At 42.4% G+C, this 18,553-nt stretch overlaps 1 protein-coding gene across 1 annotated transcript in view; it reads right to left on the reverse strand.

The window, feature by feature from the left end:
• The window catches only part of LOC120058226 (activin receptor type-1C-like), a 29,309-nt gene that overhangs the window by 4,179 nt on the left and 6,577 nt on the right, over nt 1–18,553 (reverse strand). The window contains exons 2-8 of the mRNA XM_039006730.1: nt 12,532–12,762; nt 7,251–7,502; nt 6,506–6,736; nt 6,189–6,356; nt 5,271–5,427; nt 4,555–4,679; nt 169–299 (exon numbers count right to left, since the gene is read on the reverse strand). Of these exons, the coding sequence (XP_038862658.1) occupies nt 169–299; nt 4,555–4,679; nt 5,271–5,427; nt 6,189–6,356; nt 6,506–6,736; nt 7,251–7,502; nt 12,532–12,762 (1,295 nt within the window). The remainder of the gene's footprint in view (nt 1–168; nt 300–4,554; nt 4,680–5,270; nt 5,428–6,188; nt 6,357–6,505; nt 6,737–7,250; nt 7,503–12,531; nt 12,763–18,553) is intronic.

Below are 18,553 nucleotides of genomic sequence, written 5' to 3' on the forward strand. Positions count from 1 at the left end.
AAAATTCAGGTAACTTCACCTAAATTCCCAGGCTTCCCGGTTGGAGTATTCACAGATTTACTGCCCATTTACTGCTGATTCAAGGAATCTTCCAACTAGAAAAACCTGGACATTTTGGGGAAATGACAGGAATTCAGCAACGCTATTAGAGTCAGAATCCTATCTCACCTCGCAGCTCTGCCACTGGTTGGGAATGTTAGGTCTCAGTTTCTGGTCACAGACAATCTTTCTCATGTCCTCCACCGAGGGATCTGAAGACACCATATCATAGTAAGGCAACTGAAAATCTTCTTGAAGTCCTTTGGGAAAAAGACACACGTTTTATCATCAGTTCCGCGGCACAAATGTACCTCCATGAGTTCCACTGCAATATTAAACATTTTGTTTATTCACTATCAGTGGTAATATAATGATTCTTTAAAAAAGGTCCCCAACAGTGAAAATCATGTTTTTTTAAAAATCTAATTTGATGATATTTGGATTAAAACAGTTCATAGTAGGTTGATCCAAGTATGACAAATGATTGTAGCTGGTACATTGAGAAAGTTGATCATAAAGTTACTGGTCCCTCCCCCCCTGTAAGTAAGCATTTCACGGTTAGTCTACACCTGTTGTTTACAAAGCATGTGACAAATAAAATGTGATTTGAACGTTGTCCACATAAGGATCTGCAGTGTGTATAGTATTTGTAATTTACCCCTGAAAATCATGTTTTGATACAAAATCACAGCATATCCCCCAAGGCAAAGAAGGGGGATATCCTGTGAAGCCTGTGAAGACAGACCAAAGTAGGGGGGATATGCTGTGAAGCCCGACCCAACATACTATAAGTCATAGTTATTCATTTCAAATCAATTGAGCATTCCAGACACACACATTCCAAATACAAACATTGAAAAGTTTCAGCAAAAAACTTGACAAAATATTGCATATTTCAAATTGAGTACTTCAAAAATGCCCGAATACACATTGTAGAATGAGTAGATCACTACATAAACGAATTGAGAGCATCATAACTCACTACTTCAATTCACTACCCATTTAACAAACATTTCCCTTTTCAAAAAAAAAGAACAGGCTGGGTAGACAGGCTCCTGGATCTCCTCTTCAATGTCAGCCGTGATCCAGCGCCGTATGTGAGGAAGCTGTGTGAGCTGTCCATCCCAGGACACCTGTCTGCCCGGTGTGAGAGGGTCCTGCACACTGTAGGGCGGCCCGGGTGCCTACACAGTGCCTTGCAAAAGTATTCATACCCCTTGCCGTTTTTGTTGCGTTACAACCTGTAATTTAAATTGATTTTTATTTGGATTTCATGTAATGAACAGACACAAAATAGTCCAAATTGGTGAAGTGAAAAAAAAAAAAAAAACTTGTTTAATTTTAAAAAAGGAACAAAAACTGAAAAGTGGTACGGGCATATTAATTCATCCTCTTTGCTATGAAGCCCCTAAAACCTGTCAAGCAGCAGAAGGGCGCATTTACCAATGTACTAAAGCTGATAAGGCCTAATGTTTACTTTGCAAGCTACCGGTAGAAACTTTGTAGTTGCTAAACATAGCGGTAAGTAGACCTAACAAAGCCAACTTCGCTAGGTAGGCCTAACATTATCTTATCCCCTTTTCAACATTGTGAGTGTTTAATCACAATTTCTGCTGACAGATATTGATTGATGGACCACGTCAAATTGGCTAGTTAGCTAATAACAGATCACATCCATATGGCTAGTTAACAAGCTAACTTTCAGGGGATAAACTCAGCATAAAAAGAAACGTCCTCTCACTGTCAACTGCGTTTATTTTCAGCAAACTTAACATGTGTAAATATTTGTATGAACATAACAAGACATGAACTGAACAAGTTCCACAGACATGTGACTAACATAAATGGAACAATGTGTCCTGAACAAAGGGGGTGTCAACATCAAAAGTAACAGTCAGTATCTGTTGTGGCCACCAGCTGCATTAAGTACTGCAGTGCATCTCCTCCTCATGGACTGCACCAGATTTGCCAGTTATTGCTGTGAGATGTTACCCCACTCTTCCACCAAGGCACCTGCCAGTTCCCGGACATTTCTGTGGGGGGGGGGGGGGGGGGGGGGCACTAGCCCTCACCCTCCGATCTGAGATCCGGGCTCTTCGCTGGCCATGGCAGAACGCTGACATTCCTGTCTTGCAGGAAATCAGCCATACTGCTAGTTCTGTGCGTGGTGGCATTGTCATGCTGGAGGATCATGTCAGGATGAGCCTGCAGGAAGGGTACCACATGAGGGGAGGGTACCACATGTTGTCATTGCCTGCAATGACAACAAGCTCAGTCCGATGATGCTGCGACACACCACCCCAGACCATGACGGACCCTCCACCTCCAAATCGATCCCGCTCCAGAGTACAGGCCTCGGTGTAACGCTCATTCCTTTGACGATAAACGCGAATCTGACCATCACCCCTGGTGAGACAAAACCGCGACTTGTCAGAGAAGAGCACTTTTTGCCAGTACTGTCTGGTCCAGCGACGGTGGGTTTGTGCCCATAGGTGACTTTGTTGCTGGTGATGTCTGGTGAGGACCTGCCTTACAACAGGCCTACAAGCCCTCAGTCCAGCCTCTCTCAGCCTATTGTGGACAGTCTGAGCACTGATGGAGGGATTGTGCGTTCCTGGTGTAAGTCGGGCAGTTGTTGCCATCCTGTACCGGTCCCGCAGGTGTGATGTTCAGATGTACCGATCCTGTGTAGGTGTTGTTACACGCGGTCTGACGCTGCGAGGACAATCAGCTGTCCGTCCTGTCTCCCTGTCTTAGGCGTCTCACATTGCAATTTATTGCCCTGGCCACATCTGCAGTACTCATGCCTCCTTGCAGCATGTTCACACAGATGAGCAGGGACCCTGGGCATCTTTCTTTTGGTGTTTTTCAGAGTCAGTAGAAAGGCCTCTAGTGTCCTAAGTTTTCATAACTGTGACCTTAAGTGCCTACCGTCTGTAAGATGTTAGTGTCTTAACGACCGTTCCACAGGTGCATGTTCATTAATTGTTTATGGTTCATTGAACCAGCATGGGAAACAGTGTTTAAACCCTTTACAATTAAGATCGGTGAAGTTCATTTGTAAAAATCCAACTATCTTTGAAAGACAGGGTCCTGAAAAAGGGAACTTTCTTTTTTTGCTGAGTTTAGATGGCTAGACTATATTTGCTTTGCTTATATGGTGGTGAGGACAGTAGTCCTACTGACAACTTCAACGGGACGAGGATCAATTGATGTTTACTGATCATGAAAAGTATGCAGTTATATGCTGTATAACTCTGATGATAGAGATAAATGTGGAATAATCTGAAATGGGAAGTTATGACAATGCTCTTCAAGAGGTGATGATATTGAAACCAAATAGTTCTAACATTTAACAATCCCTTGAAAATGGCACGTAGTTGTCATTGGTTTTAGCAGAGCTGGTGGTCAAATCGAACACTCTGCACCATATCATGACGTTTTATTGATAATAACCCATGCCAGCAGCATACCACCCTGCATCCCACTGCTGGCTTGCTTCTGAAGCTAAGCAGGGTTGGTCCTGGTCAGTCCCTGGATGGGAGACCAGATGCTGCTGGAAGTGGTGTTGGAGGGCCAGTAGGAGGCACCCTTTCCTCTGGTTTAAAAAAATATATATCCCAATTCCCCAGGGTAGTGACTGGGGACACTGCCCTGTGTAGGGTGCTGTCTTTCAGATGGGATGTTAAATATGTGTCCTGACTCTGAGGTCATTAAAGAGCCCATGGCACTTATTGTAGGAATAGGGGTGTTCACCCTGGTGTCCTGGCTAAATTCCCAATCTGTCCCTCATACGGTCACCTAATCATCCCCAGCTTACAATTGGCTCTTTCATCCCCCTCCTCTCCCCTGTAACTATTCCCAGGTTGTTGCTGTAAATGAGAATGTGTTCTCAGTCAACTTAGCTGGTAAAATAAAATGGGCTCAGAATGACCACAAGGGTATTTTAAAAAGCTGCCAGTCAAGGTGTGCTCATGAATATAAACTCCCTGACCACTCTGCCTGTTCTTTCAGGCTTCCTGATAGTTAGAGATGAGAGAAAAAGGTACAACTTGATTCAATTCTGAACATTTTAATAGTGTAAAAATATTATGGGTGATGTTTTGGTCTTTCAAAAGGCAATTTTTACTTGTGCTGTACCTTTAATATTTATAAAATGACGAATCACTGAATAAAGTCATTTGAGTCATCTACCCAATAAACCAATAACTGCATCAGTCACTGCTCCAGTGTCATTTATTTCAGTGCATTAGCTGCACAGACTGGACACTTCCATTCCATTTGCTTAAGGTTGCTTTTGTACTAACAGTTAAATAACTTGATCTGTGTCCCAAATGACACCCTATATAGAGGTTCCCTGGTCAAAGTAGTGTACTATACAGGGAATAGAATATTAGCTTCAGCTTTAAATAGTATCATTTCTAGGAGTGTATTAGTTGCAGTCTGGGGATTTCCATTTTATTTGCTTCAGTTTGCTTCTTTTTTTTCTTCTTTTATTTTTTTAAAATAACTTACCCCTGACGGAACACCTCCGTGCCAGTTCCCAGAACACCAGGCCCAGGGAGTAGATATCGGCCCGCTTGAATGACTCAAAGCTGCTCATATTGATCGTGTCATCCAGCAGTTCTGGTGCCATGTACCTGCCGGGAGGGAGGATACACTTGTTAACTCCTAACTAACTGTGTTTTAGGGTGAGAGTCAACAATGACGCATCTGTCCTTTAGAGTAAGAAGACTCAATGTCCTGGCAGAGATACACAGATGGGCAGCAGGCACACAGAGATACACATAGTCAGTTTATTATTATAGATACAGGGCTCCATGTGAGCTGTGGTCCAATCATTCTTTTAACAGTTTACAAGCAAAGCATATGGTGGCCCTAAAAAAAAGGAGCTCTGAATGATGGAGAGAGCTCGTGGAAGGGGATACCTGTCGGGTTAGCCATCAATTTCCTAAACGAAACGAGGGCGAGTGATGTGAGGTAAAGACTTGGTATGTGTACCAAATGGCACCCTATTCTGTAGTGCACTACTTTAGACCAGAGCTGTGGCATTTGGGACGCACACAAAGTCAATGTGAGACCTTCCTGATCATCGGCCCAATATTTCTCCCTCCATCTCTCTAAAAGGACATAAAGATTAAATACTAATAATTGAATAAGTAGATTAAAGTCGCCAATAAACATGCCCATGCCCTTCTCTCTCTTCTCACAGGTAAAAGCTGCCTAGTTACCTCTTTGTTCCTACTCTGTGATTGGATGGTATGTCGATGGTGTTGGTGCTGGAGTCGTGTTTCACGGCCAATCCCAGGTCTGCTATGACGGCTGTCCCATTCTTCTTCACCAGGATGTTTTTAGACTTGATGTCTCTGTGGGCAATGGCAGGTTTCCCTGTAAGACAGATCCCAAATCAGAGTTATATTACATATCATTTCAACTTGCTAACGTGACACATGGGGTTTGCTGTCACTGTTGTATGGCCCTTGCAAAATAGATGCCCAGGGCTAAGAATAATATATTAATAATAGATAATAACACATTACAATACAGTTATACTTCATGTCATTTCAATAACTTGCTAACAGGATAGATGTTTGTTTTCACTGCTTAATGACCCTTGCAAAACAGAAGTCTGGTGCTCACAATCGATTAACAGTAGTACTGTGTAAACATTTGACACAAAGTAAACCCATTCAGAATAAAATACCGTATGTGTTACACTGCAACTATTGAAGTAGGGTTTTGGTTGTGAATGTGACAAGGTCACTACAGCAAGTAACTAGTGACACAAAGAAGCGTGCTTGGGAAAGTAGCTAAGAATAACAAAGTGCTCCACGAAAGAGGGTTTTCTGCTGTTAGTGCTTCGTACAGTAGGAGGCCCTCACCTAGTCGCAGTGAGTAATCTTCTGACCTGTGGTAAATAAATACATGTGAATCCTGTGGGATGTTAAATAGATCATCTATAGCAGGAATGGCATCATTGTAACGCTAGACTGACAGATACACAGGTCTGCAATTGTTACTGAATTGGAGCCTACTATACTGCAAATAAGAGCCGAGGGCTTGGTATATTTATCTGTGGAGCTGTGGCTAGGACCTGGGAGCTGTAGTGCCCGATCTAGGCAGAGAGGATTGCGGTGCCAGTCCCTCACCCTGAGTGCCAATGATCTCCATGTGGAGGTGTGCCAGGCCGCTGGTGATGGACAAGGCCAGGACGATCATGCCGTCCACAGACACTGTGTACCTGTTCAGGTAGTCGAACAGAGAGCCGTGCTCGTGGTACTCTGACACCAGCCACAGCTGGGTCCAAGAGCCGTTATCTGCAATGCAAAAACAGCAAAGGGCATGGTCATACACCTGGGGTTAGTGTACACGTACAGTCCTATTGAGAACGTTGGTCTCACATGGTCAAAAGTAGGGCACTTAATGAGGAACACGGTGCCATTTGCCCAAATGTGTCAATAAGTACCTTTGTTATCGGCTGCGATGAATCCCAGGATGCTCTCGTGTCGGAGCATGATGGTCTGGTAGATCTCTGCCTCTCTGAACCAGGACCTCTCGTCTCGAGATGAGAAAATCTTCACCGCCACGTCCTCACCTCGCCACCTCCCTCGCCACACCTCCCCGAAGCGGCCCTTCCCAATGGTCTCCTGCAGCACGATGGTCCGAGCTATTGTCCGCTGTACCAGCAGCGGCAGCCCTGTGAAACAAAAACTAAAATCAGTTTAATCAGGATTTCATGTTATATTTTCTTTAACCTTTATTTAACTAGGCAAGTCAGTTAAGAACAAATTCTTATTTACAATGACAGCCTACCCCGGCCATACCCAGATGGCGCTGGGCCAATAGTGACGCCTCTAGCCATGAGATGCAGTGCCTTAGACCGCTGTGCCACTCGGGAGCCCTCGGGAGTTACAACTGATCTGCCAGGAACATCATCTAATTGAAAACTCTCTGAACTCGACTTGTTTCTCTCACTTTCTGCCCATTGTGTCCATATCAAGCAAATAAAATGGTGTTCAATATTAAAACATCAGATTGATTCAAAACGCTACACTCACCATGAGGTCTGTCTATCAGAGCGCCATTACCTGCTCTCATCTGGTGTGCGCCTAAATGGAATCACCATTACAGACCCATTGACTTGAAAAGGGATGTCCGTTCTAGTGATTCTATTTCTATGACTGTAAATGCATTTGTAGACTCTCTCTTACCGGAGCCTGAGCCGGACGTGCTCATGTCATAGATGAGATCTTTAATACACTTGTCGGGGGACATGAGACTCTGGTCGTCCAGGGGCTCCTCCACGTCATTCTTGTGGGCCCTGTTGTAGGCACAGCGCTGGCCCTGCACCACACACACCCCCAGCAGGATGCTCACACACAGCAGGGCAGAGGGAACCAGGATAACCGCTGCCAACTCCAGCCTGCCCCAGCCGGGCTCCTCCGAAGGCCTCTCAACATAGCCTACACAACTCACAGAAGCATACACACCATACTATGTATTCAAAAACAGAGGGCCTCATTCAGTAACAACAGATCAGTAGATTAAAATGTGCAATGGCCCACACATTTGTGATATAAGATTTTAAAAACGTGGATGGAGAATGTTTAGGGATGAAAAAATATATATACTTCCTGAACTCAAATAATACAACGGCTAATACTTCTCATGATCCCTATGCCCTCTAGTGGTCATTTTCAACTTGATTCATTAACCCATTACTACCAACAATGTACAGTACGTCATGTAGTAACATACTGTACCAGCTTGTGGTCAAAATATGAAGCTGAAGAAATCTCGCCAAAAACAAAGGCCCCATTCTGTTCACCAGCAGCTAACAATGTTATGAATATGGTTGTGTCCCAAAGTGCACTACCTTTGACCAGAACCCTATGGGGTTGCCAGTGTCATTTACTCCATGATCATTTAGTCAGACCGAACCTGGCATGGGGTGCTATTCTGCTTAAAAACTACTTTGACTTGCCAAACGATGTTGTGCGTTAGTATGGACACAGAAAGGCTCAGGCACCCAGGCTAGACAGAAAACCATACATCCAGAAAATGAATACAGCCCTTCAGCTAATCTAAATCCTCTTAGATCCTGAGAAATTTGAATTTGGCAGATGCAAAGTTAGGTTTGCAATTAAACACGTTTCTAAAAGACCTGTTCTATGCCAGATGTTCTCAGGCAAACAGATTCATCAGCAGCACAAGATACAGAAGGAGGGTTTTACTGGCCATAGGTTTTATAAGTTCAGCTTGTTTTACCAATAATACATTCCATGGAGTCATGTACTGACTGCAAAATGCATCTTGGAGATAAGTATCTAGACTATGAATCACTCAACATATGACATGGCTCTGGCTGTACTGCCAGACATATACAGTAAGCCTAACTTTGTGTCGTTATTTTTGGAAATGAATGAGCACTGACTGAATGACATTTATGCAAATGTCCTGGAATTACCACGGGAATACTAAATTATTCAAGAATAAAAAAGTAATGAAGCAGTTATTGTTCAAAGTTGGAAATAGCCTTATTAATATCGACAAAACAGAAAGTGCAGTCTAGAGCTTAAGTGGCGTCATGTTATTTTGACCTGATGGTCTTATCCCCAATTACAGCAATAGTCTTTGAGTGTCCTCATCTAGTAAGACGTCTTGCAACATTGACAGGGTGAGAACTGTACACAGATTCAGATATGTGAACACAACAACCCAAGTCCACTATTTCATAACATGTCTTTCCCTTTTACCTAAAAGCCTTTCTACCACACGTCCAAGTAGAGCAAAGCAAGTCACTCAACGAAGCACGCAAAACAACAGGGGGAAAAAATCAGTCTCTAACCTCCATTGCCCTACTGGTGAAAAGATTGAATGTTTCTCAACATGCATATCAGTTGGATGCACTTGGGACATATCTACTTCCCCATATGCTTTGAATAGGCCACTTATCTGTGTCTAATGTTGGGAGGCTACTTTGGGGGTGGCATGTGTTAAGGCAGCAATCTCAAGTCATTCATCATTTTTTGACATATTCAAATATTTGTATCCAAATCACAATATCTACGCGACGGTATGAAAACAATGTGTTCTTAAGACTAGGCAAATTTCTGTAAATCAACGTCCCCGGTTTGAAATAAAGAACAGTCATTATGACAAGAAATAGAGTCTATAGAACAGGCCTCCCCATTCAAAACATTGATTGCATAATGGGTGGACAGGCAGCCATTGCTAGCGTACCCATAGGAGCTAGATCATATATTCAATTTCTATGCACTAGGCAGATACAGCATTTTACATGCACAGAGCCATTTTAGTATAGATTTCAAACATTACAACTGTAGTGGGCTAAAGTTATCTCATCTACCTTTGAACTTTCAGTCATGTGCTCTAACCGGTTACAATAAGATCCATAAAATTATCTAAATGAGCTTGTTTCCACGTGATCCATTGACGTCAGCTTTATATATACACACACTACCGTTCAAAAGTTTGGGGTAAAAGCAACTCCGGGATGCTGGCCACCTGACAGGTGCGGCATATCAAGAAGCTGATTAAACATCATGAGCATTACACAGGTGTACCTTCTGCTGGGGACAATAAAATGCCACCTTAAAATGTGCAGTTGTCACATAACACAATGCCACAGATGTCTCAAGTTTTGAGGGAGCGCGCAATTGGCATGCTGACCGCAGGAAAGTCCACAAGAGCTGTTGCCAGAGAATTGAACGTTAATTTCTTTACCATAAGCTGCTTCCAACATCGTTTTAGAGAATTTGGCCTCACAACCGTAGACCACGTGTACGGCGTTGTGTGGGTGAGCTGATGTCAACATTGTGAACAGAGTGCCCCATGGTGACGGTGGGGCTATGGCATGGGCACGTATAGGCTACGGACAACGAACACAATTGTATTTTATCGATGGCAATTTGAATGCACAGAGATGCCGTGACGAGATCCTAAGGCCCATTGTCGTGCCATTCATCCGCCGCCATCACCTCATGTTACAGCATGATAATGAACAGCCCCATGTCGCAAGGATCTGTACACACTTCCTGGAAGCTGAAAATGTCCCAGTTCTTCCATGGCCTACATACTCACCAGACATGTCACCCATTGCGCATGTTTGGGATGCTCACGATCGTTGTGTACGACAGTGCGTTCCAGTTCTCACCAATATCCAGCAACTTGGCACAGCCATTGAAGAGGAGTGTGACAACATTCCACAGGCCACAAGCAACAGCCTGATCAACTCTATGCGAAGGAGATGTGTCACGCTGCATGAGGCAAATGGTGGTCACACCAAATACTGACTGGTTTTCTGATCCACGACCCTACCTTTTTTTTAAAGGTATCTGTGACCAACAGATGCATATCTGTATTCCCAGTCACGTGGACTCCATAGATTAGGGCCAAATGTACTTAAATTGACTGATTACCTTATATGAACTGTAAAACAGCTATACACACTTCATCCACGGCAATAGTAGTCAGTTATATCATTGTCTAAGTGGCCTTTATGAGTTATTGATATAGAGCTAATCTTTTCTCTGTAGCTCGGGCAATTTGGAAGCTGTTGGAGCACTCTGCTTCGGTACATACAATCAATGTGGTTACCAGGGGAACGGTAATCAAGGTCATAGCACAGGCACTGAAGAATAGAGGAAATAGAGAGTCTAGTCCGTACCCTCTTGAAGTACAAGGTCGTCAGCAATAGTGCAGTTCTCCTCTGAAACAGCAGCAAGTGCTTAAACATCCCCATATCCATTCATACCCGAAGTTGTTGTGTAGACTATCATCTGTGAACAACTGATGAATGTTACCATTAACAGCTTTATCACAATGTGTGTGTTTATTTTTCACATCAAAGGGTCTAAGTATACTCTGATGATTGGTCTGGATCCTATAGCGTCACTGTAATTCAGTTATTACCAACCCTGGTACTGGAGAGAAACCGGGTATGCAGGCCTTTGTTCAAGCCCAGCACAGTCTGATTCGACTTAACTATTCTAAACCTTACATATAAGATTCTAGATATAAGAAGCTTTATGACACATACTAATATATATATATATATATATATATAGAAAATAGTTATATGGAAAAGGTCAGATAGGTCAATTATATGATATGAAGAGTACAAGATGTTCTATTCCAGGGTTTTGGGCTATTTAGGGAACGAGCCGATGTTAACTTGCAAGGTACAGCACTGCTACTGCAAGCTGTACACTGAGTGTACAAAACATTAGAAATACCTGCTCTTCCATGACAGACTGACCAGATGAAAGCTATGAACCCTTATTGATGTCACTTGTTAAATCCACTTCAAAATCAGTGTAGATGAATGTGAGGAGGATTTTTAAGCCTTGAGACATGGATTGTGTATGTGTGCCATTCAGACAGTGAATGTGCAAGACAAAAGATTTAAGTGCCTTTGAACGGGGTAGAATAGTAGGTGCCAGACGCACCGGTTTGAGTGTGTCAAGAACTGCAAAGCTGCTGGGTTTTTCACACTCAACAGTTTCCTGTGTGTATCAAGAATGGTCCACCACCCAAAGGACATCCAGCCAACTTGACACAACTGTGGGAAGCATTGGAGTCAACATGGGCCAGAATGCCTGTGGAACCCTTGACACTTTGTAGAGTCCATTCCCTGATAATTGAGGCTCTTCTGAGGGCAAAAAGGTGTGCAACTCAATATTACGAAGGTGTTCCTAATGTTTTGTACACTCAGTGTATATCAATTTCAAGGCCTAAATCCTAATAATATACGTTTGACCGATTATAATGTGTACAAACCCTCCCATTCCTAATGAAGAGTAACTTTGAGGGGAGCAAAGTAAAACGCCAGGAACTAAAAAGGGAGAAGCATGTGGACGTTATACAGCTTCAAAATCTACAACTTCAAAACACCATAACTAACTTCCATACTGAGCGGTAACAGAAATCAGGCGACGTTAAAAACGTCAAAGGTGAGAATGTTTACTCACCGAGGTCACCGAGTTGAGAACAGTAACATGTACCGGCAGCTTTAACTAACCTACCTCTAAGCCCTCTACCTGCGACAAAGCCGACGGTTCACTCTAACCAATTCCACACGCCTGGCCTGACGAGGTGTCTATAAAACCTGACGGGCGGATCACTGGCAGGCGGCAGGTAACCTCTGACAACATTATGTCACGGGATACGCTAGGCCAATCAATGGTAGCTCAGCTCGCCTGGCTAGACCACGGCCTGAGCGGGAAATCCCTCCTGGAATGCACTCTAGCTACTAATGATGTCCGCATGGGTTTTCTATTTCTTCATAACGCTTTCCTTTGGTAGAATAAACACAGTTCAGGCTGAGAGTATTACATGGTTAAGGGACGTGCGTTTGAGTTTCGAAACCATGGGGTTAAATTCCAGAAAGTGAAAACCATTGTGATTGGGCAATAGATTGTAATAACAGTACAAGAGACTTTGCAATAAGTAGCATGACTTCATAAGTACCTGGATGCAGATGCAGGGTCTCGTTGTTGCAGAAGTCTGTGAAGCAGCAGTTTCTCTTGGAGACGTTCCGGGAGCTGTAGCAGAAGACCTGTCCCCTCATCTCAGCCGGGGACAGACAGGACTTGACAGCCTCCTCCTTCCCGTTGATCAGCATCACAGAGTTCCAGCAGGCCCCGTCTGCACCCGTCTCACAGGTGTTGTTGACACATAGCTGGCACACACACTTCAGAGCTGAAACGCAACAGTGTGACATTAGATGCCTGGCTTTCTACTAAGAGGTTTTAGTACACTCCCACGTTTGTGATTGTCTAGAGCCTTTCTTGCATATCACTTAGACTTCTGAAGAACAACATTAACAACTGTATACCTCATGTTTTAGGACAAGCCATCTCAGGTACAGCATGGAAAACAGTAGTTTTTATCAATTTAGAACCACTTTGCATACATTCTTTCAGCAATACAAATAGGAGGCGCTCAGTGGCCATTGACCAATGTCTAGAGTATTCTATAATGCCCTTTAGTTTAACACCCAGATAATATTGTGCTCTTCTTGGACGCCTACCCACTCCTGTCCTGTTTTGATAAAGCCACGAGGACAGCAGGGCTCTCCTACTCACAAGGAATTGGTGGTCTATTCTGTAGGATGGGACCAGTAGAGGAAGGGGATGACCGTCCTCCTCAGTGAATTTCCTTATTTATTTATTTAATAGTGAAACATTTAGAAAGTTATCCTATACTAAATATATTGATATGTCACCAAATAATTGATTAAAAAACACACTGTTTCATAACTGCTATGAAAGTGAACTATGTCTATGTGTGATCAGGGGTGTATTCATTCTGTGTATTCATTCTGCCTATTCTGTTGGAAAAAAAAATCTTAAAAAGGAAGCAAACGGAACAAAGATAAACATACCCGATTTTGTCCAATAGAAACTCTTGTTTGCAACTGTTGGACTAATGACTACACCCTAGATCAGCTAGATGCAGGCAAGAGTGTGCAAGGCAGTATTGAATGTGTCACCTAAAGAAAAATCTCGACCTGTGTGCACCTACGTTGTCAACTTTCATTCATAGGCTAGGTTGTAGCAACCTCATGATGTGTATAGGTAAAATTTGAGTATCATGTAGTAGCCTAAACCAAATCGATGTTACATTGAACTGGGGGAATGGAAAATGAATGACAGAACCATTATGTTGTAATAGAAATAAGGCCATGCTCGTGAAAATAATCGTCCTCCCTCATCTTTTAAACGGCACCGAACGCCACTGGATGGGACTACGTCCAACTTTTATAGGAGGTAATGTTCGCTAGGTTGATATGAAGCTGTAGGGAATCTCTCATGTCCTTATCTCAGGTCCCTGCTACATGTCTGAGCAAAGCTCGATTTCCCAGAGTACCAGAACACCCCACAACACTGCTGATGGGAAGATGAATAGACTAATCCCTTCCAAATAGATGTTTTGTTCTAAACAAAGTGTGGTAATGGATTCACTTGTCCATATGCCTTTACAATATTCCTGGGTGACTTCCTCCATCACTCAGTTGATTTTTTATGGAATATCTACATAGGCGTACAGAGGCCCATTATCAGCAACCATCACTCCTGTGTTCCAATGGCACGTTGTGTTAGCTAATCCAAGTTGATCATTTTAAAAGGCTAATTGATCATTAGAAAACCATTCTGCAATTATGTTAGCACAGCTGAAAATTGTGAAAACTAAAGAAGCAATAAAACTGGCCTTCTTTAGACTAATTGAATATCGGGAGCATCAGCATTTGTGGGTTCGATTACAGGCTCAAAATGGCCAGAAACAAAGACCTTTCTTCTGAAACTAGTCAGTCTATTCTTGTTCTGAGAAATTAAGGATATTCCATGCAAGAAATTGCCAAGAAACTGAAGATCTCGTACAACGCTGTGTACTACTACCTTCACAGAACAGCGCAAACTGTCTCTAACCAGAATAGAAAGAGTGGGAGGCCCCGGTGCACAACTGAGCAAGAGGACAAGTACATTAGTGTCTAGTTTGAGAAACAGATGCCTCACAAGTCCTCAACTGGCAGCTTCGTTAAATAGTACCCGGAAAACACCAGTCTCAATGCCACAACAGTGAAGAGGCGACTCTGGGATGCTCTGGGATTCTAGGCAGAGTTGCATTAGAAAAATCCATATCTCAGACTGGCCAATAAAAAGAAAGGATTAAGATGGGCAAAAGAACACAGAAACTGGACAGAAGAATTCTGCCTTGAAGGCCAGCATCCCGGGGTCGTCTCTTCACTGTTGGCGTTGAGACTGGTGTTTTGCGGGTACTACTGTGAGGCGTCTGTTTCTCAAACTAGAAAAGCTGAAATAAATCATTCTCTCTTCTATTATTATTTCACATTCTTAAAATAAAGTGGTGATCGTAACTGACCTAAAACAGGGAATTTTTACGAGGATTAAATGTCAGGAATTGTGAAAAACTGAGTTTAAAATGTATTTGGCTAAGGTGTATGTAAACTTCAACTGCATCTGGGATGATGCATGCCCGGGGTCGTCTCACTCCACACAAGTTTTCCCCATCTGAGCTGGGGTCAAAACTAGGCTACCTGTCGCTCCATCTACCATTGACTGTTTACGTTATACTCTGCCCTTCCTATTAGCCATAGTGAAAGTCGAGGACTTTCTTAGTGTGCCTGACCAATGGCAAGCATGGGCAGGCACACTAAGATACAAGTGGGCTTCTGGCATAAGAGGCACTCTACTGTGAACAGATGTCTGGTAAATTATACCTAATCATAAAGTGCAGACAGAAAGTAGCTGCACTCAACCTAACCTGTCAATGGTAAGACTGAAAATGAGGAAGAGTAGCTGAGTGCCTATTTACAAGAAAGAAAACTAAATGGAGGGGAAAACAGCTCTGACAGGCAGGTAAGTAACCTGTGGCTCTAGATATGTCTTAATTGCCATCTGGGGTTCACAATCAATTGTTTTACTACTAGCAGCATGTACGGTTTATAAATGGTCATTGATTTGAACTGTACTATATGAACGCAACTCACAATTCTCTCATAGTGATGATTGGGTCTCACTTGCTGTTCTTGCTTATCCCCATGGGTAGAATTGTGATGATTATGGAATTTGGGGTAACGATTAATTGCCATACATTAACTATGTCAATTTGCAAGTCATGTTTGTTGAAAAATGTTTTAACCTTGTAATGCATATTTTTTTATTTTATCTATGAACTACACTCTTCTCCGTATGCCTTTGGACAGTGAAGCTAAAATTGTAAATGTGGCTCTATACTCCTGCATTTTAGATTTGACAAACGTTTCATATGAGGCGACAGTAGAGAATATCAAAAATAGGGGAGAGTTGTGTGTTATTTTGTATTATTATTATTATTATTTTTAAATTGGGCACAGGGGAGGGTAGTGCTATTTTCACTGGTTTACATTCGTCCTTTTGGAAGTTTTACTATATAATTTCTTCCATCCTAGCCAAATTACTGTCTAGATCTGCAATAGGCTAACTACTAGCAATCATACCACACAAAAGTCTGCACCAATTTTCTATATAAATTCACAATAACAAGGAGGAGTAGCTGATAGGCAGCGGAGAGGCCAAGTGCGTCATTGCACATTGAGAGAACATTGAAGACAAGAGACACGAAGCTCGAAGAGCTTCCCTATTGACCTTGTTTAGGGGCAATACAATGACCCTAGACTAGCCTACAATACCACAATACAATTAATAATTAATTCAACTTCTATTGCACTTTTAATTACAAAAAGAATCTCAAAGCTCTTGAAAAAGCAAAACAAACAAGAATAAAATACAGATATGATAGAGTGGGTCTGGATTACGATTCTTTGCCGAAGTTTAAAGTGGAGTGTTTCAAGACTCAAACAGTCAAGAAGGAACCACATGGGATGAGCACAGTTCACTCTCCATTGAAGGCGTCTCACCGGCGTCTCGCCATCCCGGCGGTCTGACAGACTCCTCCGTAACCGTTGAATCTCTGGTCTTGTAGAACGAGATGAAGTTTGTTTTTGAGCTCTCTCTCACTCAGGATAATTATGACAGCTGCTCATAACTTCAGATGATAACCTCCTGAGCAATCAAATTGTCACTTCCAGCTCACCATGCATTGTAGTCCTCTTTATTGGGTTAGGAGACCGTCGAAACAAAAAAGACTGGTGTAGTCAAATCAAAATGCATTAGTTAGCATTGCTACCGTAGCCTGGTAGAATTGCTAGCTAGCCATCTTTAGAAATATGATTTTCCATGAATTCATAGGCAGGAAACAAATGGATGCAATCCAGACCTTATCTGTACACATTTGGCTGTTCAAAACTAAAAAGGAAAAAAAGTAAGATGTTTCAAACCAAAAAAACAGAAGAAAATATTCAAATGTACAGGAGCCCTCTGCCTAGGTGACCTCACAGCGCCAAGGAACTTCAATTGTATTGTTGTTTTTAAGTGGGTACAAAATTCTACTCTACGCTGTGAACTGCAGTGAATATGTCATTTGAATTACTGACCGAAACCCCTGTGATTTGAATGTTTCATTCTGTTTGGATCAGTTGTGGGTCTATACTCAAAAGTTCAAAAGGTCTAGAAAAGCACAGTAGCAGGCCAGTCTGGCTGTATTCTGAGATGAGCCGTAACAGACGGCACATCATTCTCCCAAGCTGTCCTATAATAATGTGGCCACATATGCGCCCAGCTATTCAGGAAATTGACTTACTTCCTATTGGGTTAAACAAAGCTGTAAACGAATACAACAAGTTTGCAAAGTCACAAGCTTAATGCAGTCATTATGTGCAAGGACTGTGGGACCAAATACTGAACTTTGACTACTTTAATACACTAAGTGATTTTGTCATATACGTATGACTTCTTCAAATGGGGGGACCGGATACATAAAGTGCTATTACTTCTATATGGTAAAAAATAGACATTCTGTGTCACCTAATATGAAACATTTGATGTCAAATCCAAAATGTATAGAGCCAAATTTAAACTGTTGCTTCACTGTCCAAAAACATACGGAGGGAAGTGTACCTGATGAATACAACACCTGACACCCAGTCTGACAAACTAATGGATTTGACCACTATGAACATTTGGAAATTAATGTTCTCCTCCCAACCGTGTTGTTCTGCTCATACAATTATTGCCAACTTGACCCTTTTCATGTCAAAATTAAACACATATTGGATAAACTATATCTACTTGAATATGAAGTTGAATTCCCTTCTCCTAAAATGAATGTATTAACATGATTCATTATTTGTAAACTTCATGGTTATTGTCCATATTTGTCGGCTACACAATTATACAATAATTGTGCCAGCCTGACCCATAGTGAAATGGCAGGCTCTCTGGCCCCTGCTTGCCACTATGGCTAATGGGAAGGGCAGAGTACAGTCATGTAGATGGCTCATGTACGGTCATGCAGATCAGTATTCCTTGGTAGTTAGAATGTACACCTGCTCTATCTAGAATGTCCAAATAAGTGATGAGGAAGGTGGAAGTCTTCACTCATCACAACATTGAGCATTTTTTACATTTATATTTTACTGTGTAGTCATTAAGATGCTGCTCTTATCAGTGGCGATTTTAGCATATAAATCTTGGTGGGGCAAACAAAACAAAAAAATGGGGGATGCATGCCAGCAAAGCCACTACACAACACACTAAACAATACATTAATTGCACTATAACGGTGTCAAACTGTGCCCACAAACTGTTAGGGCCTACATCAAGCTGTCCCAACAGAAGAGTCTCAACAGCAGTCCCAACACCTTACCACTGCTACACCTGGCTATCAGCGGAGCCTTGTCTGGCAGCGAAACAGTTCATTCAGCCTTATAAACAGCCTTTTAAAACAAACATAGCTGATATGGCTGACTTGCTTAAACAAATGTGCTTTCTACTGACAATTGATATGTACAAACTAGAGGTCGACCGATTAATCGGAATGGCCGATTAATTAGGGCCGATTTCAAGTTTTCATAACAATCGGTAATCGG

Source organism: Salvelinus namaycush, chromosome 13, assembly GCF_016432855.1.
Source record: "Salvelinus namaycush isolate Seneca chromosome 13, SaNama_1.0, whole genome shotgun sequence".
In the NCBI taxonomy this organism is placed as follows: Eukaryota; Metazoa; Chordata; class Actinopteri; order Salmoniformes; family Salmonidae; genus Salvelinus; species Salvelinus namaycush.